At 47.9% G+C, this 18,251-nt stretch overlaps 4 protein-coding genes across 11 annotated transcripts; 2 read left to right on the top strand and 2 right to left on the bottom strand.

Moving 5' to 3' along the window:
- The first annotated feature begins 1,159 nt into the window (after window positions 1-1,159).
- LOC124468241 (muscarinic acetylcholine receptor M1-like) lies at window positions 1,160-2,638 on the top strand. Its single transcript, XM_047020901.1, has one exon. It carries the CDS (start codon window positions 1,160-1,162, stop codon window positions 2,636-2,638), a length of 1,479 nt encoding a protein of 492 aa, XP_046876857.1.
- A 1,197-nt stretch (window positions 2,639-3,835) lies between these two features.
- LOC124468308 (zinc finger protein ubi-d4-like) lies at window positions 3,836-11,687 on the bottom strand. 2 transcript variants are annotated; one of them, XM_047020984.1, is made up of 12 exons: window positions 11,613-11,687; window positions 10,241-10,401; window positions 10,036-10,143; window positions 9,636-9,814; window positions 9,259-9,351; window positions 8,686-8,764; window positions 8,256-8,297; window positions 6,830-6,967; window positions 6,446-6,577; window positions 6,040-6,152; window positions 5,781-5,862; window positions 3,836-5,607 (listed from the first exon to the last, which is right to left on the bottom strand). In XM_047020984.1, the coding sequence occupies exons 1-12, from the start codon at window positions 11,642-11,644 to the stop codon at window positions 5,525-5,527; spliced, it is 1,242 nt and encodes a 413-aa protein (XP_046876940.1). In that variant the 5' UTR covers window positions 11,645-11,687; the 3' UTR covers window positions 3,836-5,524. The 2 variants fall into 2 exon arrangements, with proteins under 2 accessions (XP_046876940.1, XP_046876941.1); XM_047020985.1 differs by lacking the exon at window positions 8,256-8,297.
- A 441-nt stretch (window positions 11,688-12,128) lies between these two features.
- On the top strand, window positions 12,129-16,429 carry ccdc61 (coiled-coil domain containing 61). Of its 7 annotated transcripts, none has more exons than XM_047020983.1 (13): window positions 12,316-12,486; window positions 13,029-13,209; window positions 13,285-13,367; window positions 13,456-13,616; window positions 13,743-13,895; window positions 14,019-14,226; window positions 14,489-14,571; window positions 14,700-14,920; window positions 15,094-15,172; window positions 15,275-15,478; window positions 15,558-15,591; window positions 15,694-15,763; window positions 15,910-16,429. In XM_047020983.1, the coding sequence occupies exons 2-13, from the start codon at window positions 13,062-13,064 to the stop codon at window positions 16,002-16,004; spliced, it is 1,539 nt and encodes a 512-aa protein (XP_046876939.1). In that variant the 5' UTR covers window positions 12,316-12,486; window positions 13,029-13,061; the 3' UTR covers window positions 16,005-16,429. The 7 variants fall into 7 exon arrangements, with proteins under 7 accessions (XP_046876935.1, XP_046876939.1, XP_046876938.1 ...); XM_047020982.1 differs by having other exon boundaries at window positions 14,697-14,920; XM_047020978.1 differs by having other exon boundaries at window positions 14,697-14,920; window positions 15,094-15,478; window positions 15,910-16,049; window positions 16,094-16,429.
- A 651-nt stretch (window positions 16,430-17,080) lies between these two features.
- gig2o (grass carp reovirus (GCRV)-induced gene 2o) lies at window positions 17,081-18,209 on the bottom strand. Its single transcript, XM_047020900.1, has one exon. It carries the CDS (start codon window positions 18,207-18,209, stop codon window positions 17,538-17,540), a length of 672 nt encoding a protein of 223 aa, XP_046876856.1. The 3' UTR covers window positions 17,081-17,537.
- Between the last annotated feature and the right edge of the window lie 42 nt (window positions 18,210-18,251).

Here is an 18,251-nt window from a genome sequence, read left to right as displayed (position 1 = left end):
TGCATGCAATTTCCCAATTACACCGTTCAATGCTGAAAACATTTTAAATAATTCTGAAGGTATTTAAAAAATAAATCAAACTTCAAATAAAGTATTTAAACATGCTGCAATGTCGGTTCAGTTGTATGTTTGTCCTTTGGTAACGTGAACATGTAGCTACACCCCACGAAAACTGTTGTTTTTCTCCAAATATTTGAACATTATGGATGTACATTTGATATTAATTGAAACGATAGGTTTGGAGGTGATGTAGTTAAATAAACTGGCCCAGCTGCAGCGGCCGCAAGCACACCACAATTACCCCAGAAATTCCCTCTCTAGTTTTAATTAAGTCAATGTTGACTTTAGTAAAGGTAATTTGTTTATTAACATGTGTTCAACTAAATGAGAATGGAGCAGGAAATGCGAAGAGGAAAATAATCTAGAAGGATGTAGCTAAATGCCAGGCGACTTGAGTTTGTACAGGAGGTAGCTTGACATTGTTTACACGCGTTACGGTAGTGGCTTTTCATTTGAAGACTATCTGTTTCGTGCTGCATCTCCCTGCACACAGGACCTCGCCATATGAGGAGCAATCATTCAAACAGGGAAAATGTCCCCACAATAGGAAAGCTCAAACACTATCAGGGTTCAACAACAGGGCATAACTTCATAAAGTTATATAGACCGCGTAAGGTCATTCTCACTACCGCGCAACCTAGGCTACAAGCGAGCACCACTCGGGTAGGTAAGTACACGGTTAAACGTTTCAACAGTTGTTGCATTGTTTAAGAAAAGGTACATGGCACCGAAAGATTATAGGCTACAGGACAAGAACATTTGTGTTAGTTGGAAGGAGTTTCAGTATTAGCTACAGCATTGTCAAAAGAATAAAAAGCGTTGCCATTGCGGCAAATGTCATTCGTACTTTAATCAGTAAAATTAACCACCATTTAGTGAATAGATTTATCAGTTTAAGACAACAAAACGTGTACTTACGCATCCAGTGTGTCTATGAACAGTATTTGAGTTAATTTGTTGAATTTTAATTAACTTATTTTTCATGAAAAGGGAACTCAGTTCAAACTGCATCATAAGAAATCGCGCATCGGGATTCCAATGAATGTTTTTGATTCAGTTGAATGAATACCTTTTTTCACTCACACCAGCTTTATGGAATATGAACAACTGTGTCTCCCAGACCAGCAACCAGACAGCAGATCCATTGGGGGGTCATGAGGTATGGGAGGTGCTGGTGATTGTGATCATCACAGTGCCCCTCTCTCTGGTCACCATCCTTGGCAACTTGCTGGTTTTGATCTCCTTCCGGGTCAACAGCCAGCTGCGCACCGTCAGCAACTACTTCCTGTTGAGCCTGGCGGTGGCAGACTTAATCCTGGGGGCCGTTTCCATGAACCTGTACGCCGCGTACATCATAATGGGCCGTTGGGCACTGGGGAGCCTGGCCTGTGACCTCTGGCTGGCCGTGGACTACGTGGCCAGCAACGCGTCCGTCATGAACCTGCTGGTCATCAGCTTCGACCGCTTCTACTCCGTCACGCGGCCGCTGACCTACAGGGCCAAGAGGACGACGCAGCGGGCTGTGGCGGCCATCGTCCTGGCCTGGGCCGTGTCCTTCGTCCTGTGGGGCCCCGCCATCCTCTTCTGGCCCCACGTGGTGGGCAGGCCCTCGGAGCACCAGGACAGCTGCTCCATCCCCTTCATGGACGACGCCGTGCTCACCTTCGGCACGGCCATCGCCGCCTTCTACCTCCCGGTCACCATCATGGTGATCCTCTACTGGAAGATCTACTGGGAGATCGAGCGGCGCTCCCAGGGTCGGGAGGGGCTGCTGGGGTCCGTGAGCAGCAGCGCAGGGGGTCCCCAGGGCTCCGGGGGGAGGTCTGTTTACTCCAGCAGCACCAAGAGCAGCACCAAGAGCAGCTCCAGCAGCGCCCGAGAGGGACCAGGGGGGAGGGATCCATGCAGGGAGGATTCTCAGGGGAGAGGGTCGGCCAAACCCTCCCTGTGTCCCACCACGGGCAGCAACGGGGAGGGCTGTGCAGGAAGCAGCTGGGCAGAAGGAGGGAGGGGCTCTACTGCCTCTCTGTCCTCGGATGAGGAGTCAGAGCAGAGGCAGGGGAGGCCCAGCACGGCGTCAGGTCCTCCGGTCTTGCTCCCTGTCAGGGAGGCCCCGGACACGGACCCCCCCTACAGAGATCCCCCGGCCCCCAGGGCGGAGGACCTCCGAGGCCGGCAGCCTTCCCTCCGGGGCTCCAGCTCGTCTGAGTCCAGGCGGACCAGACAGCCCAAGGCCAGGCGGAGGAGGAACAGGATGATCACAGAGAAGAAGGCAGCCAGGACCCTGAGTGCCATCCTGCTGGCCTTCATCCTCACCTGGAGCCCCTACAACATCATGGTGCTGGCCTCCTTCTCCTACTGTGTGCCTGAGAAGCTGTGGCAGTTGGGCTACTGGCTGTGCTACATCAACAGCACCGTGAACCCCATCTGCTACGCTCTGTGTAACAAACACTTCCGGGTCACCTTCAAATCTCTGCTGCTCTGCCGGCTTGGGCGGAGGGACTGGGGGAGGACTCGCCATGGCAACCACGCCACGACCCGGATGCAGAGGACGGGCAGCACTGTGAGAAGCCCCTAGGACCCTTGACCTCTGACCTCACACGTGGAACAGAATTTGACTGCAGATCTTGAGGTCGCAGGTTTGAATCTTCCCCCTGTACTTTACCTTGGCAGCTATCTGCTAAATGAATCATTTTCAATAAGACATTTAACACAATTTCATATGTTTACAGACTACAAAGTCACTATATAAAGGGTTCCTGCAGGTTTTAGTAAGTCAAATTTAAGACCTTTTTAAGATATTTTAAGACCATAAAGATTTAAATTTAATCGTGAGGTACTAAAAGATTCCCACCCCTAATAGACGGTAAGCTGTACATTTCTGTTAAATATTTATCCCTGTTGCAGAAATAATTAAGTGTATTCAAGAAAAGTCAACTTATCGTCACTGTATTTTGTGAACGAGTTCTTATAAATCCTTCAGCAAACTTTCACTTGTTTATAAGTATGATAAGAAGGTTTTATAACTTGGCATTGGCAGAAACAAAAGATATGTTGTCCTTTGGCATTTAGTAGTGTCATAAGGGCAATTAAACCGTCTTGTAGAAGATAACCTTGCAGGAAACCTCTGTGGTTCAGTGGGTAAGCATGTGTACCATCGAGTCTACTGCCAAACACAGTACCCCTGGTTCAAGTCTCGCTCAAACCAATTGATAATTCATTTAACTGATGCCACTTAAGTAATATATATATATTATTTCCAAGTGTAATAAAAGAGGACCCTGTGGTGTAGTGGGTTGAGAACAATAGCCTAAACCACAACAACGTGGGTTCAAATCCAGCCCAGAGCGTAGTGTCAAACACATCAGTGGGCCCAGATCCCTGTAACCGCAGCACACACCCCGACTGTCCAGATCCCCTCTCCCAACGGTCTTTCCAAATACCCAACTGTCCCACCAGGAAAGACAGTTGGGAGACGGGATCTGGACTGTCGGGAAGTGCGCTGCGGCTACAGGAGTCTAAAAAGAAATTGACCTATTATCAGTTTTATTTATAAGTCCATTTGTATTTGTAATTCGAAGATCCTTCATTCAGATTTGAACACAAGACCCCTCACTTGGTAGCCCACATCCTTAACCACAGAGCTATCAGGGATCATAATAATTGCCACTCAACATTTAAATTTGACATTGAACTATCTAGTTGTAACACCTTTAAGACCTTGAATTTAAAGTTCAGAGTTTTAGACTTTTTAAGACCCCGTGGGAACCCTGTATATAATGTAACCAGTGCCAAATCATTTATTTTCATGGAAGTAAATGACAAAAACCACAAAAGAAACATTTCATCACAATCAAAAACAAATCCCAGAAATGTCTTACATTAACCGAGTATATACCATACATGAATGTTTTTTTTCTTCCTTTTTTACTTGAACAGCAATATTCTAATGGCAGCTGTTTTCAAATAAACATTTAACCTTGCGGTTGGAAATAAAAACCAAGTTACATGTTTAATGCTTCAGTATATGTTAGTTGGCTATGGATATAACATGATAATGTACCTAAATTATATCACAACTTCCCAACACATTGTCCAAACCAGAGTTGAGTGTGCATGAGAGCACACACATCATGCGTCCCCCTCTGTGTTGGGTTTCCCTACTGTCAGAGATGCTGTACAGGCTTCTTCAACTACAGCCACTAACTTCAAGCATATCTGTTGAGACAGAAGCACTGGTGTTCCCTGTCTAGGAGACTAGACTAGTTGAAACCGACATGGAGACATATTGTTAACTGCAGTGTGAACCCAGTCAGCCATCTCTCATTGCTACTCTTTTGCCTGGCTCATCGCTGCCTTCCTGTGACAGACCCTGGTAGTGCGCAGGCACAGACCATCTCAACCCAACATGGGCTAGGAAATGGTGAACCAGTAAAATGGGATCTAGGTATGGACATGGGCCCTGATGAGGTCCCAACACACTCAGGATTGCACAGGATACACCCCAGAGTATCACTGAGGGGTGGGCTCTTAACACGTACAGTATCTCTCTTACGGGGGGTCCCCAAAACTCAAAGTGTCCAGGACCCCCCCCCCCCCCTCCAGGACCCCCCTGTCACATAGTCACATGATCTACTCTACTCAGTCACGTCACATGATCCCCTTACTGCCCTTCACAGAACCCTACTATCACACCAGAGAAACAGGAAGTGAGCCACAGCAGTCTCTTCTAGGCAGATCAGAGAAGCAGCTACGAGCTGGGCCATGATGCCTGGATGCCCTCAGCTTCAGAATCAAAATCATTCTTGCCTTGTATAGAACCTATAGTGATGTTGTTAGCTCATATTAAAGCCATGTTTGGCAACACCTGGAGGTGATGAAATGTGTTCTGTTCATTTGACAGCAATGTCCGTCCCCTCTCCCCCTCTGACGGAAGTAGATAAGATATTGTGTCAAAGGCTATAACAACCACTATCATTACAACATATAAATCATTCACACCCTTTATAAGCTATACAAATATATCATTATACAAAAACGTTTCTTACTACGAAGGAGCATTGGCATTCTAGTTAATTCCAACTATTTTCTCTGTTTACTAGTTGCCAAAACTGATATATCGTGGAATAAAAGGAGAATTTCATTCAGGATTCTTGGGACTGTTTAGCCCAGACGTGGGACTGTTTAGCCCAGACTTGGGACTGTTTAGCCCAGACGTGGGACTGTTTAGCCCAGACGTGGGACTGGGCTAAACAGTCAGAAACCAGAGCCTGTGGGTGACTTGAACTGTGTAACAGTGTAACAGTCATACGGAGCAGCCCGAGCCGTGTATTGCACAGGGGTTGCACAGGTGTCCTTCCCTTTTCACAGGTTCGTCTGTGGTACCAGCTTGTCTGCTGCCTCTCCACCTCTCCCCTGACAGAGAACCTTACTGCAGGGGTGTGTGTGTGTGTGTGTGTGTGTATCAAGACGGAGGGGCGTTCTGGTTCTGGTATATAGAGGCCTTGTCTTTCAGGAGGTCCAAGCACAGACGGCAGCTCCAGCTCCCTGAAAAGAGTGAGGACAGAGGTCAGGATCACACAACTCTACAACACACACACACTCACACTATTACTGCATGTGGCAACTTCAGATCCTGGCTTGGTTTCATCACTGGGGACTAGCCCCCAGAGGCAGCCTGTTCAGACATCCAGACCATCCAGCAGGGCGTTCCAGCTCACCTTCTGGGGGCTCGTTCATGGGGGGGCTGAGGCAGTACATGTGGTAGCCTCGGTCACAGTCGTCACAGAACAGGAGCTGATCCTGAAGAACACAACATCAGGTTAACCTCATAACTGTCCCAGCCACCTGCTCACTGCACACGTACACAGGACACTGTAGACTTCCATCCACCCACAATGACAGGTGGTGGGGACGTGTTTACAACCCCAGGCCAGTGGCTACAGTGGAGCTAGCCGTCTGTTTCTCCCGCTCACTCACGTCGTTCTCCGAGGTGCCACACATGTTGCAGCACTTGCACTCGATGCACTGCCAGCGGTAGGTCTTCACCGCTGCCATCATGACCGGGGTGAACTGCAGACAGGACGGGTGCCCTGGGGGAACAAACCACAACAGAGAGACTAGCACAGAGACATACTGTAGCACAGAGAGAGACTAGCACAGAGAGAGACTAGCACAGAGAGACTCTAGCACAGAGACTACCAGAGAGAGACTACCACAGAGAGACTAGCACCGAGAGAGACTAGCACAGAGAGACTACCACAGAGAGACTACCAGAGAGAGACTAACACAGAGAGAGACTAGCACAGAGAGCACAGACTGACCGACGGAGGTAGTTTGACACCCAAGAGTGTGTGCGTGAGTGTGTGTGCAGGTGTTCCTGTACCTGAGCGACCACAGTCTGAACAGGACACCAGTTCTTCTGACTGGCCCGTCTTGTGGTTGGTCTTGGAGTCCCCCAGGCAGAAGTCACAGTAGTTGTTTGGCAAGGCCAGCCCATCCGGCCCTTTCTTGGGGGCTGGGAGGGGGGGAGAGAGATGGGATACAGGTCAATGGGTACAGCTCAGCAGAAGCGCATTTGACTGCAGATCAAGAGGTCGCAGGTTCAAATCCCTTTTTAACTCTGCGTTGCTGGTTAAAGATGTGTCTACTGAAGGACTACATTATTATGGATAGGGACAGAGGTCATGAGAGAGACAGAGAGAGAGAGAGAGAGAGGGGGGGGGGGGAGGGAGGGAGGGGGGGGGGGGGGGTAGGGAGGGAGGGTTACTTTTGGGTTCGTGGGGCTGTGGAGGCGGGGTGTCGTGGACCTCAGCCTCCTCCTTGTCCTCGCCCTCCTCCTCTGCCAGGTGGGAGTGAGCGTAGTGGTAGCTCAGGCCCGGACGGTTCTTGTAGCGCTTCCCACAGACTGCCAAAGAAAGACGGGAAGAAAAAGGGAAAGGTATGAAAACAAAAAACCCACGGGGAGCCGCCCTCCCTGTTCGGAAAACACGGGTGAGAACGCGGAATGTTTGGGTGTTTTGATGCATTTCAAATACGCATCAAAACACATCATATCTGTTCATTGGATGCATTCAGATGTCACATGCCTTTAAGGAACTAGATATGAGACTGGTCTAGAGGTGAGGTGAGAGAAGTTACCAGAATAAGAACTACAAATCAATACATTTGTGGTTGTGAAGAAGCACAATGACCTGTGTATGTGAGAGGGGGGTGGGGGGGGGCAGCAGCCAGCAGAACCCTTCCTGTCCTTCCTCCCTCAAGCTGTTCCCCACCCAGACTCATCCACCCTCCCTCTGGTAGGCCCACTAGCCCCCACCCTCGTCCCCAGCTGGGTGAACATGACCAGGCCTGAGTCAGGCCCTGGTGGAACAGCAGCCAGGACACAGACCAGGCCTGAGACTGAGGCCCTGGTGGAACAGCAGCCAGGACACAGACCAGGCCTGAGACTGAGGCCTTGGTAGGACAGCAGCCAGGACACAGACCAGGCCTGAGACTGAGGCCTTGGTAGGACAGCAGCCAGGACACAGACCAGGCCTGAGACTGAGGCACTGCTATTCAACTGTGGAACAGTGGGACCCACAGACCCCCAAGGCTTGAGACAGGTTCAAAACAAAAGCAGAAAGCACCACTTCCCTCTTAAGTAAGAGAGAGGAGGAACAGGGGGGGTTGTGTTGGGGGGGGGGGGGAGGCAGCAGATCAGCTGAAGGATTAACACAGAACTAAGACACGAGACAGGACACAAAGCCAACTGATGACCTGGAGAAACATATGCTGGAATACAGAACCCATGCATTTCCTGAGGGGTACTGTATTGGACCATGTGTGATTTAATCTCCATGACAACGCACGTCTATGGCAATTATCTAGCTGTCTTTCTCTCGTGTCTAATTTCATGTATGATGTGAATAACAGTATAAACTTCATGTCACAGTCCAGAACCAATATCAGGAATAAGATTAAGCTATTAGATAAGCTCTAATAACACGGCAGCTTTGTAAGCCCTTTAAAACACGCACAAAAACACACACACACGGACACACAAGCGTGCGTACACACACAGACACACACACACACACACAGAAACACATAAAAAAATAATCCAAACAGGCAGTGAGCAGAAGAGAAGCAAAGAGAAGCGAAAAGGAGAGGCAGGTTGGAAGAAAAAAACTAAAAGGAATGAGACAGAAATATACCTCGTTCGGAAGGTTTGGAACTATGCTTTTGTTTGAAAGTGTCTGAAAGAGAGAGAAAGAGAACAGGGAGACAGAGAGCACAGACAGAGCCTCAGACGGGGAACTCCAACCTGGCCGGTCAGAGTTTGAGCCGTCAAGACGCTCTTTGGAGTGAAGAGCAGCAGGAACATGGGAGAGCACATCTCAAGCAGCTTGTGGCTAGAAATTCGACCAGAAGATGATGTTGTCATCATATATATCTTTGTTAGTCATAAATATAAATTTATGACCCATTGTATGGTCGACTGTGTACTCCCCACCCCTGTGACAAGCATGTGGCTCAGACCCATTTAGCCCCACACAGAGAACACAGAGGCCACAAGGCCAGTAAAGAAGTGTTGGGTCTAAGCTCCCCCCCCTCATCCCCTCCCCCTCCCCTCCAGAGACTCACTGTCACAGGCGTAAGGCTTGTCCTTGTCCTCCAGAGCTGCTGCAGCATCCGGCTTCTTCCTGCTGCTCGCTCCTCGGCCCTGAACACACACACACATGACATGTCACATTTACAACATGTTACACACATGACATGTCACATTCACAACATGTTACACACATGACATGTCACATTTACAACATGTTACACACATGACATGTCACATTCACAACATGTTACACACGTGACATGTCACATACCTGTAGCGGACGCTTTCATCCAGAGTGACGTACAGAAAGCCCAGCAGAAAATCGAGATTGGGAAGTGTGTAGTTCTAACACTATCTTACGGTGGCCAGACGATGTCAGTATTTACCAGGCACAGCGTAAAGTAGGTCTCCTCCACTCATCTCTCTGAGTAACCATGACAGCCACCGCTGGCCCACAGTAACCAAGACAGCCACCACTGGCCCACAGTAACCATGACAGCCACCGCTGGCCCACAGTAACCATGACAGCCACCTCTGGCCCACAGTAAGTAGTAGTCCTCCAGCCATGTTCCCCTATACTGATCTACTAAGATGAACGCCCTCACCTTCCCCTTGCCTTTGCCTCGCCGCTTCGGGGTGTCCTCCTCGTAATCTTCATCGTCCAAATCATCCAGGAAATCATCCGGCTCCAGGACTCTCTGTGTGGGGAAGGAGGCGGGGTCAGGAAGGATGATGTCATTGTCCCTTCTGTCACGCCCCCTTCAAGACTAATCAAATCAAATACATTTAGAATAGCCCTTTTTTTGGAAGAAAAGTCGCAGGGGGGGCTTTACAGAAGTCCACAAATCAGCACGTGTAACAAACCTAGACGCTCAATGAGAAACTGTTAATGATGAAGGTGGAGACTGACTCAATGTGACGTGACCATGATAAGGTGATGTATTCATTCTACTGACCTTACCTACCCCGTCCCCAACAGTACCTTTCTGATGCGGGTGGCGGGGGTGGTGCTCGTAGAGTAGTCCGACAGACTGGGGTCTTCGTCTGGGACCCGCAGATCCGGGGGCCCTCGCTTGTCCAAGGGCTCCCCCTTCAGGAGGGCCTCCAGACTGCTGCCATCTGAGGTCCCCAGGACATCCCTTTTCAAGCCCAGGTCCAGCTCTGGAGGAGAGGAGACACACAGAGCCACACTTAAGAGGATGGACCTCGCCACTTTAACACAGTGAGCCGTATCATGTATACATAACCAGGCCTACCTGGTTATAAGGATAGGTACAGCTCAGTAGTAAAAGCGCTTCAGTACAGATCAAAGGTCACAGGTTCGAATCTCCCTCCGCACGCCACTTTGGATGCAAGTGTCTGCTAAGAATGCACCCTTTTACCTGACTTGAGAGAGGGGAAAGCCAGTCTGGGGTCCTCCGGAGGATGGGCTCTTCTTCTCTTCCTCCACCTCCTGGACGGATACGTGTATAGCTGCCCAGGAGCCATGCCTGGGGGCGGAAGCAGTAGAAGAAGAATGACTGTGGCGCTGTGGGAAACATACACCTTGACACACTCCCCCTCCCCCCATGTGTGTGTGTTTCTCACCTGGGCCCCTGTGTCGCTTCTCCATCCAGATGTAGCAGTTGCTCTGCGCCACGCCCGTCTGAGAGTCCAGGAAGGGCATGCGCACGCTCCTCTCTGCGCACAGCCGGGCGTTGTAGTTATGGCATTGCTCCATGGCATCTCTATAGTACTGCTCTCCCAGCCTGCAGTCAGCAAAGCCAGGGACAGGTCAGCACAATAATAATAATGCATGGTAATGTATTCATTTAGCAAACGCTTTGGTCCAAACCCACGTAAAGAGGGGATTTGAACCCCCAACCTCCTGATCTGTGTCAAATGCTCAAACACAGCTTTATCCCTCCTGGGAAAAGACTACCTGATGTGAGTAGCTTTAGAGGACCACCAGAAAGGTATTAGTGGAGTTCTGGTTGAAATCTTAAGGTTAGTGCTGGCGCCTGGGAACAGCAGTTCCTGGTATCTGCTGTGAATGCGTCAGCAGAAATAAATTTCCATTGGTAATCATAGCTGGGGTATATTTCCTCAGAATGCGTTGTCATGGAGCAAGATAGGTATTGGTTCGCGTTCGCTGTACGTTTTGAAAGACGAATTTTAAGAATTTTGTGTAGAGAAGAAAGTCAGTTATTTACACAAATAACTGACGTTCTTCTCTTCTATTCTCTTAACCAAAAAAATTACAACGTGAGACGGCTGTCTCCCTTCCGTTTGTTTGCGATCCTTCACTTTTAGATTCGAGTGGTTTTTGCGCGCCCTGCTTTTCAGGGCGGGGGTGCATAAGGGGGCACATCACCGGATTAACTCATTCTAAAACTACTCCAGTGGAAATAAATGTATAGTTAAAGTGATAACAAATGAGATTACACTGATTTGGGTAAGGTGTTGAAGGTACGTTGTACACATTATAAACACTATTTAGGGTATCGGTTGCTCGTTATATTATAACCATAATCAAGTACATATTCATGGCTTTTATACGACGCTACGGTAGTACTAATGTCTGGGCATTAGTCCAAGAATAGCTGTCACACTTCTAAAGCAATCTAATCTAACCAAAAACAGCATTAGAAGAGTAGGATTACTCTCCACCTAAATGGCCATCTATGGAATTAGAAAGGTGTTAGCTAGCAAGCTATCTAATCCAATTTGGCATTGCTACGGTAATGAATCATGTTAGACTAATGATGTCGCTACGGTAGTTACATAGCTAGGCTAGCTAAAGCTATCGTAGCTGCAGCCAACCACCGAAAGGTTGACAACTTTCGGTTACTTTGCCAATACAATGTAACAACTATATATAGGTACATATACGTTTTATTAAAACAGTTAGTGTAAATACAGTCCAAATGTAGCTGTATTTGAACACTTTAGCCATCTGTAGAAATAGAGAATCACTTACAGTTTGACAACATTTTCAACAACCGCCGCCATCTTGGTTTTGACTCATTGTTGATTTGCGCATGCGCATTATTAAACAGGAAACTTCAGTAAAACAGTAACCAATACTTAAAAAAAAACATTTAGACTCGGCATATTGCTGAAAGATTCTGTCAATTTAAGTAGTTAGGTTCAGATTTGTGATCACACCAACGTGTTTTTGATCCAGTTATATATAGATCCGGCAGATGTCGTTCTTCTGCCTAAACGTTAGTTGGGCTAAAAATGAAAAATTATACATATCCTACTTGGCATTTAAGTTACATGTACAGTGCACTGTGTATTAATTATTTTTTTATTGAGCAGCCATTTGATTCACAGCGCATTAGTATAAATATATTGCACTGTACACACACAATAAGCTATATTTCCCAATTTACTGTCACACAATAGTATAACAACGACTGCTGCTGCCCTGCAGTGGGAAGGGAACTGAGAAATCACCTGAAGTGATTTAAACTAGGGCTTCAGCCAGGCATTGATGATGTCCCGCAGAATTTCTTTTAGCGTTTGGCCTGAAACTTTATGAGGTTGTGATTGGCGGTAGCAGTACACAATAAGATGTCTTTATATACTTTTCGACCAATAGCTCTACTACGGGGGCGGTAGTTTAACATTCCCGGTGATTGAACCAGTGGCGGCGGCTTACAAACTGTCAGGTATGTCTTGCTACAGTACTAGTAGCTAGACAGTGTCTTTCAGTTGATCAGAAAGCATGCTAACAATTTAGTTAGCCAGCAAGGAGTAATCTGTTATCCAATGATATATATGATACAATATACCGTTGGAGTGTACTGTGGATCGTTTTTCGAGGAAATCACTAGGACGGGTATGCTGTAAGTTGCTACTGTAGCTAGGACGAGCTTAGCAAGTTAGCCTTCTGACTTCGATGTCTCGAGTCTTCGAAAGACTGAGAGGCTACACATTTATAGATGCTAAACTGGCAATGAGGATTAAAACACAAGATGAGACGGATAGCAAAGATAATGTTGGGTAGTTTACAGGTCTATCGACAATCATCAGGAGCCAGCAACTCATCGTCCAGCAATTTGTAAATGTTTAGCTAGTTTAAGATAGCTCCAGCTATTTTGTTAGCCAGCTAGCTAGCTAGCAATGCACCAGCTGTGCTGCGTAACGTTAGACACTAGCTAGCCTGCGGTGGCAATCTTGAGTCCTTTTAATCAGTCAGATAGTATGCAAATTGATGGACCAGAAGTAGCGAACCTTATCCAATATTGCAGACATGCAATGGCGTTAGCCCATTTTGTAGAGGGGTGTGTTGCATTTGCATCTACGATGTAGTTAACGGCTTCACCTCCAAGATTGCCGTGCTGTGTAACACCACCGATAAGGTTAACTACGCTAATGTGATTTGCAGTGAGGTTGCCAACGGGCAAACGATTTGAGAACTATGGAGGTGGGCTCTACGGTGTTGGAGGATATTGTTTTCCGGGGAGTGGAGTTTTCCGTCAAGATAGAGCTCGAGGAGAGGATACTGGTTGTCGAAATTTCGGACCCAATGACAGCTGATCAATGGAGAGGAGAATTTGACCCAGCATGTAAGTCAGCATCCATAACATCTATGAGTTTTATAACGTACAGACCACCAGGGTGACTGGCATCCTTTTTCCCAGATATTGAGGATCTGACTCGCAAAACTGGCAATTTCAAGCAGTTTCCCATCTTCTGCAGCATGTTGGAGTCTGCAGTCAGAAAGGTAAGTCTGACCTGCAATATAGATTCTAGAATCTATATACATGTAAGAGTAGTTATGAGTGTGAGTTGACAGCTGTGTGTTCCTTCAGACCAGCGAGTCGGTGACCCTTGACCTTTTGACTTACGCTGACCTGGAGCTCCTGCGCAACAGGAAGGCTGGAGTCGTGGGTCGTCCCCGTGGTCAGCAACAGTCTCCTGCCCTGAGTGCTAAAAGATACCTCATCCTTATTTACACAGTGGAGTTTGACAGGTGTGTCTTCCAGACTTATTCGCAGACATACCTTGTTTATAACTGCTCATTACTTACACATCCGGTTGTTGACTTCCATGACTGATGTGTGATAAATGACTGCTTGATGTCACCATGTCACTGCAGGATCCACTACCCCCTCCCCCTGCCCTACCAGGGCAAGCCTGACCCTGCAGCCCTGCAGAAGGAGATCCGCGTCTTGAGGGCGGAGCTCAACGCACTCACCAATCACGGAGGTCACAAACCAGCGGAAACAGAGATTTGTCGTTTACGTGCAGAGTGAGTGCCCCCCCCCCCCCCCCCCCCCTTGCATCCCCCCATACATCCATCTGGAATATTCTTATATTCTAAGCCTTACGCAGCCTCAGGATCAGGTGTCTTATTAGGCTCTGTGGTTTTCAGACTGGGTCTGGTGAAAGAGGAGAAGGAGGCCCTTGCCGTGGCTCTGGAGAGGCTGCGGGGGGTTGGGGCGGCGGCCACCCCAGGCGGAGGGGCCCGTGGCCTCCTGGACGTGGTGAGGGGCCTGGAGGAGCAGCTGGTCAGGGAGAGGGCCAAGACTCAGCGCTCGGCCAGTAAACGAGGCCAGGAGCAGCGCTTTCTGGTGGAGCAGGTTGGTCGTTTGTCATTTAAATATATATAAACATATGACGGTGTGATCTTTTTGGGGCATATATGAAGTTCTCTGTAACAGTGCTTGTAAGAAATTTGATAGTGAATAAAGCTGGACGTACCTTTCTAATGTGGCATGAACTAACGTTTAAGGTATCTGTTACAGCTAAGTATTTGTTTTGATTATGAAATACGTAGATTTAAATTGTTCTGGTTCATGAAAAAAGTGTCTGATTCTAAAATGTGGTTGTTGTTTCTCGTAGTTGGAGGAGCTGAGGGCATCTGAACGCTCTCTCCGGATCCGTGTCAAGGGTTTGACAAACGAGCTGGCCTTGCTACGGAGAGGGTTAGACAATCTAAGCATGTATATCTTTACCTTTTCTCTCTCTCTCTTTCAGTCATTCACTCACAAACACTTCCCTGCCGTCCCACCGCCCCTCTGTCTGATGTGCGTCATGCGCGTGTCTTCAGCAGGTTGACTCCGACCCTCTCGGGCCGCAGTAACTCCCGCGGGGACGGAGAAATCCGACGTTCGCTTTCCCGCGAGCGGAGCGTGGGCCGCGTGCTGGTCAGGGCTCGTTCGGGGTCGAGGGAGCGGATAGAGGACAGGGGTCTAAGGTCGGAGGACCGGGGGCGGAGGGCGGACTCCTCGGGGCCTCTGGCCCACATCCGCAGACCATCACCGTCTCCCACAGGTCCTATCTCTCTCCCTCTCTGTCTCTGTCTCTCTCTCCCTCTCTGTCTCTCTCTCTCTCTCTCTCAGCCCACCGTCATTCAGATTCATCTTGGAAATTCACTATTTTACCAACAATCAAGTGTAAAGTCGTCTGTTATAAGACTTAGACTTATACAACTTGTTCATATTTAGGATTGCCGGCACCGCGTTTCGACCCCACCGCCTACATCCAGGACAGACAGCGCAGACAGAGAGAAGCAGAGCTCAAAAGGTTTGTTCCTCTCCTCCTCTTGCCGTCTGTTTCTTTGTCTCCACCCCTCCCCCCTGTCCTTCATCCTGTCTGGGTTGTGTTCCTCTCTCGTGTCTCCTCCAGCCAGAGGAAGGTCCGGAGGGACATGCTGGCATCTCCGGTCGTCCTGGAGAGAGGACGCTCCCGCTCCAGAGAGGCCTATAAGCAGGTCCGGACGGGCAGCACGGGACGAGGGAGGAGCTTGTCTGTGGAGAGCAGGAGGAGCAGACAGTCATCTGAGAACTCGTTAGCAGACATGGATGAGTTGGCCCAGCCTCTCACCTCCAGGTAGACGAACACCTGTCCTGCTCGCTGGTCACGTGACATACGGGTCTTGGTTTGTGAGTCATGTTTTGTGTGTTTACAGAGGGAGGAAGCAGACATACAATGGCCCTACAATGGTAAGTGAGGATTTAAAGGTGACACCGGCTTCTACTCTTAGCTCACCGTAGATTCTAGCCATCTCCATAGCAACGTTGAGTGACTGTCATGTGTCTCTTCAGCCCAGAGGAAGACATGTGACCAGGAAGCCACTATGCAGCACTCCCACTTACAGGATGCGACCCGAGAAAGGTAAACAATCGATCCACAAATGAAAGCAACGGTCAACCAAAGAGTAGATGCCGAGGCTGCGAATGTTCCTGGGGATCGCCTAACGTTTATCCTGCGTGTTTGTACCTGAACCCTGGTATGACAGTCGGCTGTTCTCTCCTCTCCAGAGAGCTCCTTGGATGCAGGGACCGATCTCACTGAGATCGATGCCAGACTGCAGGCTCTCCAGGACTACATGAGGGACCTGGACACAGGACACTAACACCATGAACTCCACCAACCTCAGAGACACTTGAAGAGACATGAGGCCTCTCCTCACCTCTGTTGAGCCCAGACACTCCCCAGCATGAGCCCAACTGTCACGGGTGAACAATGCTCTCTGTCACCTCATGTTAAAGTCCCCCGATGGTGACACAGCTAGCCTCCCACTGTGAAGGATATCAAGCCCCTGGTTGTTCGTACTGGGCCTTCAGGACCGATAGATGTTTTTGTACCACAATTGTATGTGTATTTTGACTTTTAAAATAGATGTCCTCTTTTGCACAATATGTGGCTTATGAATGTTAGGCCTGTTGTTTAGTTTTTTTGTTTTTTTACATGTTTGAGTCTGTACATAATATAACTAAATTTTTATCATTTTGGGGGTGTTCTGTTTATTTTTAAAGGTTCCTGTTTTTGGTAATGAAACGTGTCTCTTCATTTCTCACAACTCTTTATCAGTCTGCATCAATAACAGTTTTACAAGGTGTATGCTTGCCTTTACCTTTTACATGGATGTTAAACTGTCCCTAAACCATCACTCATCTCTTGTGTTTAGTATTGATGGTAGACAGGAGCTAAGCTGTGAGTCTACTAAACTGAGAAGAAGCTTGTATGTACTATACCACCAACACATCCTCAGTGCTGTTCACTGACGTCTGGAAGATGACAGACTCCTTGCTACGAGAATGCTGTGTCAACATTTTCCAGTTGCAAGAATGAGGCCTACGAGTAAAGAGTATTAGGAAGCTTTACTCAACTCAGTATAATTCACTCCTATCTGCTCTGTAGGGTCCAGATTACGATGTGCTCTCTCATCAGTGCACACCGCTGAGACACAGATTGGCTTCAGGACTGACTGCATGTATGTGGTTCTCTCAGTTCGTTGAGCTGAAGGTTTTCCCTCGGGCTGTGAGTAGGGAACAGCTGCCTCTCCAGCTGGCTGAGTCTCATTAATGAACAGCCACGACCTTCTCATGGTCTCTCTGCTCTCCTGGGAACATCTGGGCTCCACTTCCAGCTGCTCATCTCTGCCCTGATCTGCTGAGAGGTTTGTACACTCACTATATTTACTCTTAATACTTTAAATTACATATTTATTTAGCAGACACCTTCATCCAAAGGGATGTACAAGACATGTGTATATAGAGAATACAGTAGAAGATCAACAATGAGAAATGCAGAGTTCTAGCTAACAGTAACAGTGCGGTAATCAGACTTAAAGACTGGTCTGTATTTAGTATCCACATTGTATCGTAACATTTCAGGTACCAGTGAACAAGACTGAAAATTACAAGACATGTCTTGAGATTTAAGACATTTGTCTGATGTGGACTGGTTCCTGTGAGATGTTGGCCCTTATTTGGGCACTGACATACACAGGAGTCAGGGGAAGAGTGCCTTTTTGGGGCAAATTTAATGACTATTAATTGCTAAATCTACAAGTGATTTGCTTTCGATGTTTAGTTAAAGATTAGTGCTCTCTCAATTTTAAAAGTACAATTGTGAACTATTTTATATGCTATAAAATAGTGTTCTAACACAAATTAGGACACTCGTGCTTTTTCTGAAAGGGGCAAATTTGCTTATTGCATTTCCAGCAGTTTTGGAGAGGGTGGGGTCCCGTGGAAGACGCCTGATGACAAATACATCCTGATCCTCCCTCTGCCCTTCTCTTCGTTTTAATCTGACGCCGCAGCTTGTGGCGGGTCTCATCATCGATGCAGCAAGCAATATCCACAACTTGAATCCTGGCCGGATCCCACACACAGTCCTCTTCACGTCCTGACTTGATGGAAGTGATTCCACTATTGGGAGGCACCCAGGCACAATCATACTCCAGATGCCATGTTTTCTGAAGTGGATGGTTATTGGAGTCAATTCTCTTTACTTTACCCACCCTCACACTTAATTTGAACACCACGGCATCTTTTTTGTCAGCCTGATGCGGGTAGCACTTTGCCTTATCGATGTTGCGGCTCACGTAGACACCCGCTCCCAACAGTCCATCTCGGGACCGTTGAAAACCGTTGGCGATTATTTCCTCAGCATTTTTCAGATATGTACCGTGAAACATGGTGTACACACGCCCTGATGTGGGCTCCTGTGCAGTACGCAATCCCCTCTTCTCTTCCACCGCTTCCCAACCTGAGAAATTGATTTCCATCTCGACGAACTTACACCAAGACGATATTTCTGTAGGCAACATAGTTAACAAAAGTGATCAATATTGCCTTGGTAAAGCTTAACA

Source organism: Hypomesus transpacificus, chromosome 5 (assembly GCF_021917145.1).
Source record: "Hypomesus transpacificus isolate Combined female chromosome 5, fHypTra1, whole genome shotgun sequence".
Lineage (NCBI taxonomy): Eukaryota > Metazoa > Chordata > Actinopteri > Osmeriformes > Osmeridae > Hypomesus > Hypomesus transpacificus.
Note: the sequence above shows the minus strand (reverse complement) of the source record. Positions and strands in the feature narration are given on the sequence as shown.

Coding starts and splice junctions, on each gene's coding strand:
- ccdc61 (XM_047020979.1), top strand. CDS start 13,062: ATGGAGGTGGGCTCTACGGTGTTGGAGGATATTGTTTTCCGGGGAGTG. Junction 14,227..14,488: donor AGCGCTTTCTGGTGGAGCAG/GTTGGTCGTTTG, acceptor TGTTTCTCGTAG/TTGGAGGAGCTGAGGGCATC. Junction 15,592..15,693: donor CATACAATGGCCCTACAATG/GTAAGTGAGGAT, acceptor GTGTCTCTTCAG/CCCAGAGGAAGACATGTGAC.
- LOC124468241 (XM_047020901.1), top strand. CDS start 1,160: ATGAACAACTGTGTCTCCCAGACCAGCAACCAGACAGCAGATCCATTG.
- LOC124468308 (XM_047020984.1), bottom strand. CDS start 11,644: ATGGCGGCGGTTGTTGAAAATGTTGTCAAACT. Junction 9,352..9,635: donor CCGCCACCCGCATCAGAAAG/GTACTGTTGGGG, acceptor TTCCCCACACAG/AGAGTCCTGGAGCCGGATGA. Junction 6,578..6,829: donor ACAGCCCCACGAACCCAAAA/GTAACCCTCCCT, acceptor CCCCCCTCCCAG/CCCCCAAGAAAGGGCCGGAT.
- gig2o (XM_047020900.1), bottom strand. CDS start 18,209: ATGTTGCCTACAGAAATATCGTCTTGGTGTAAGTTCGTCGAGATGGAA.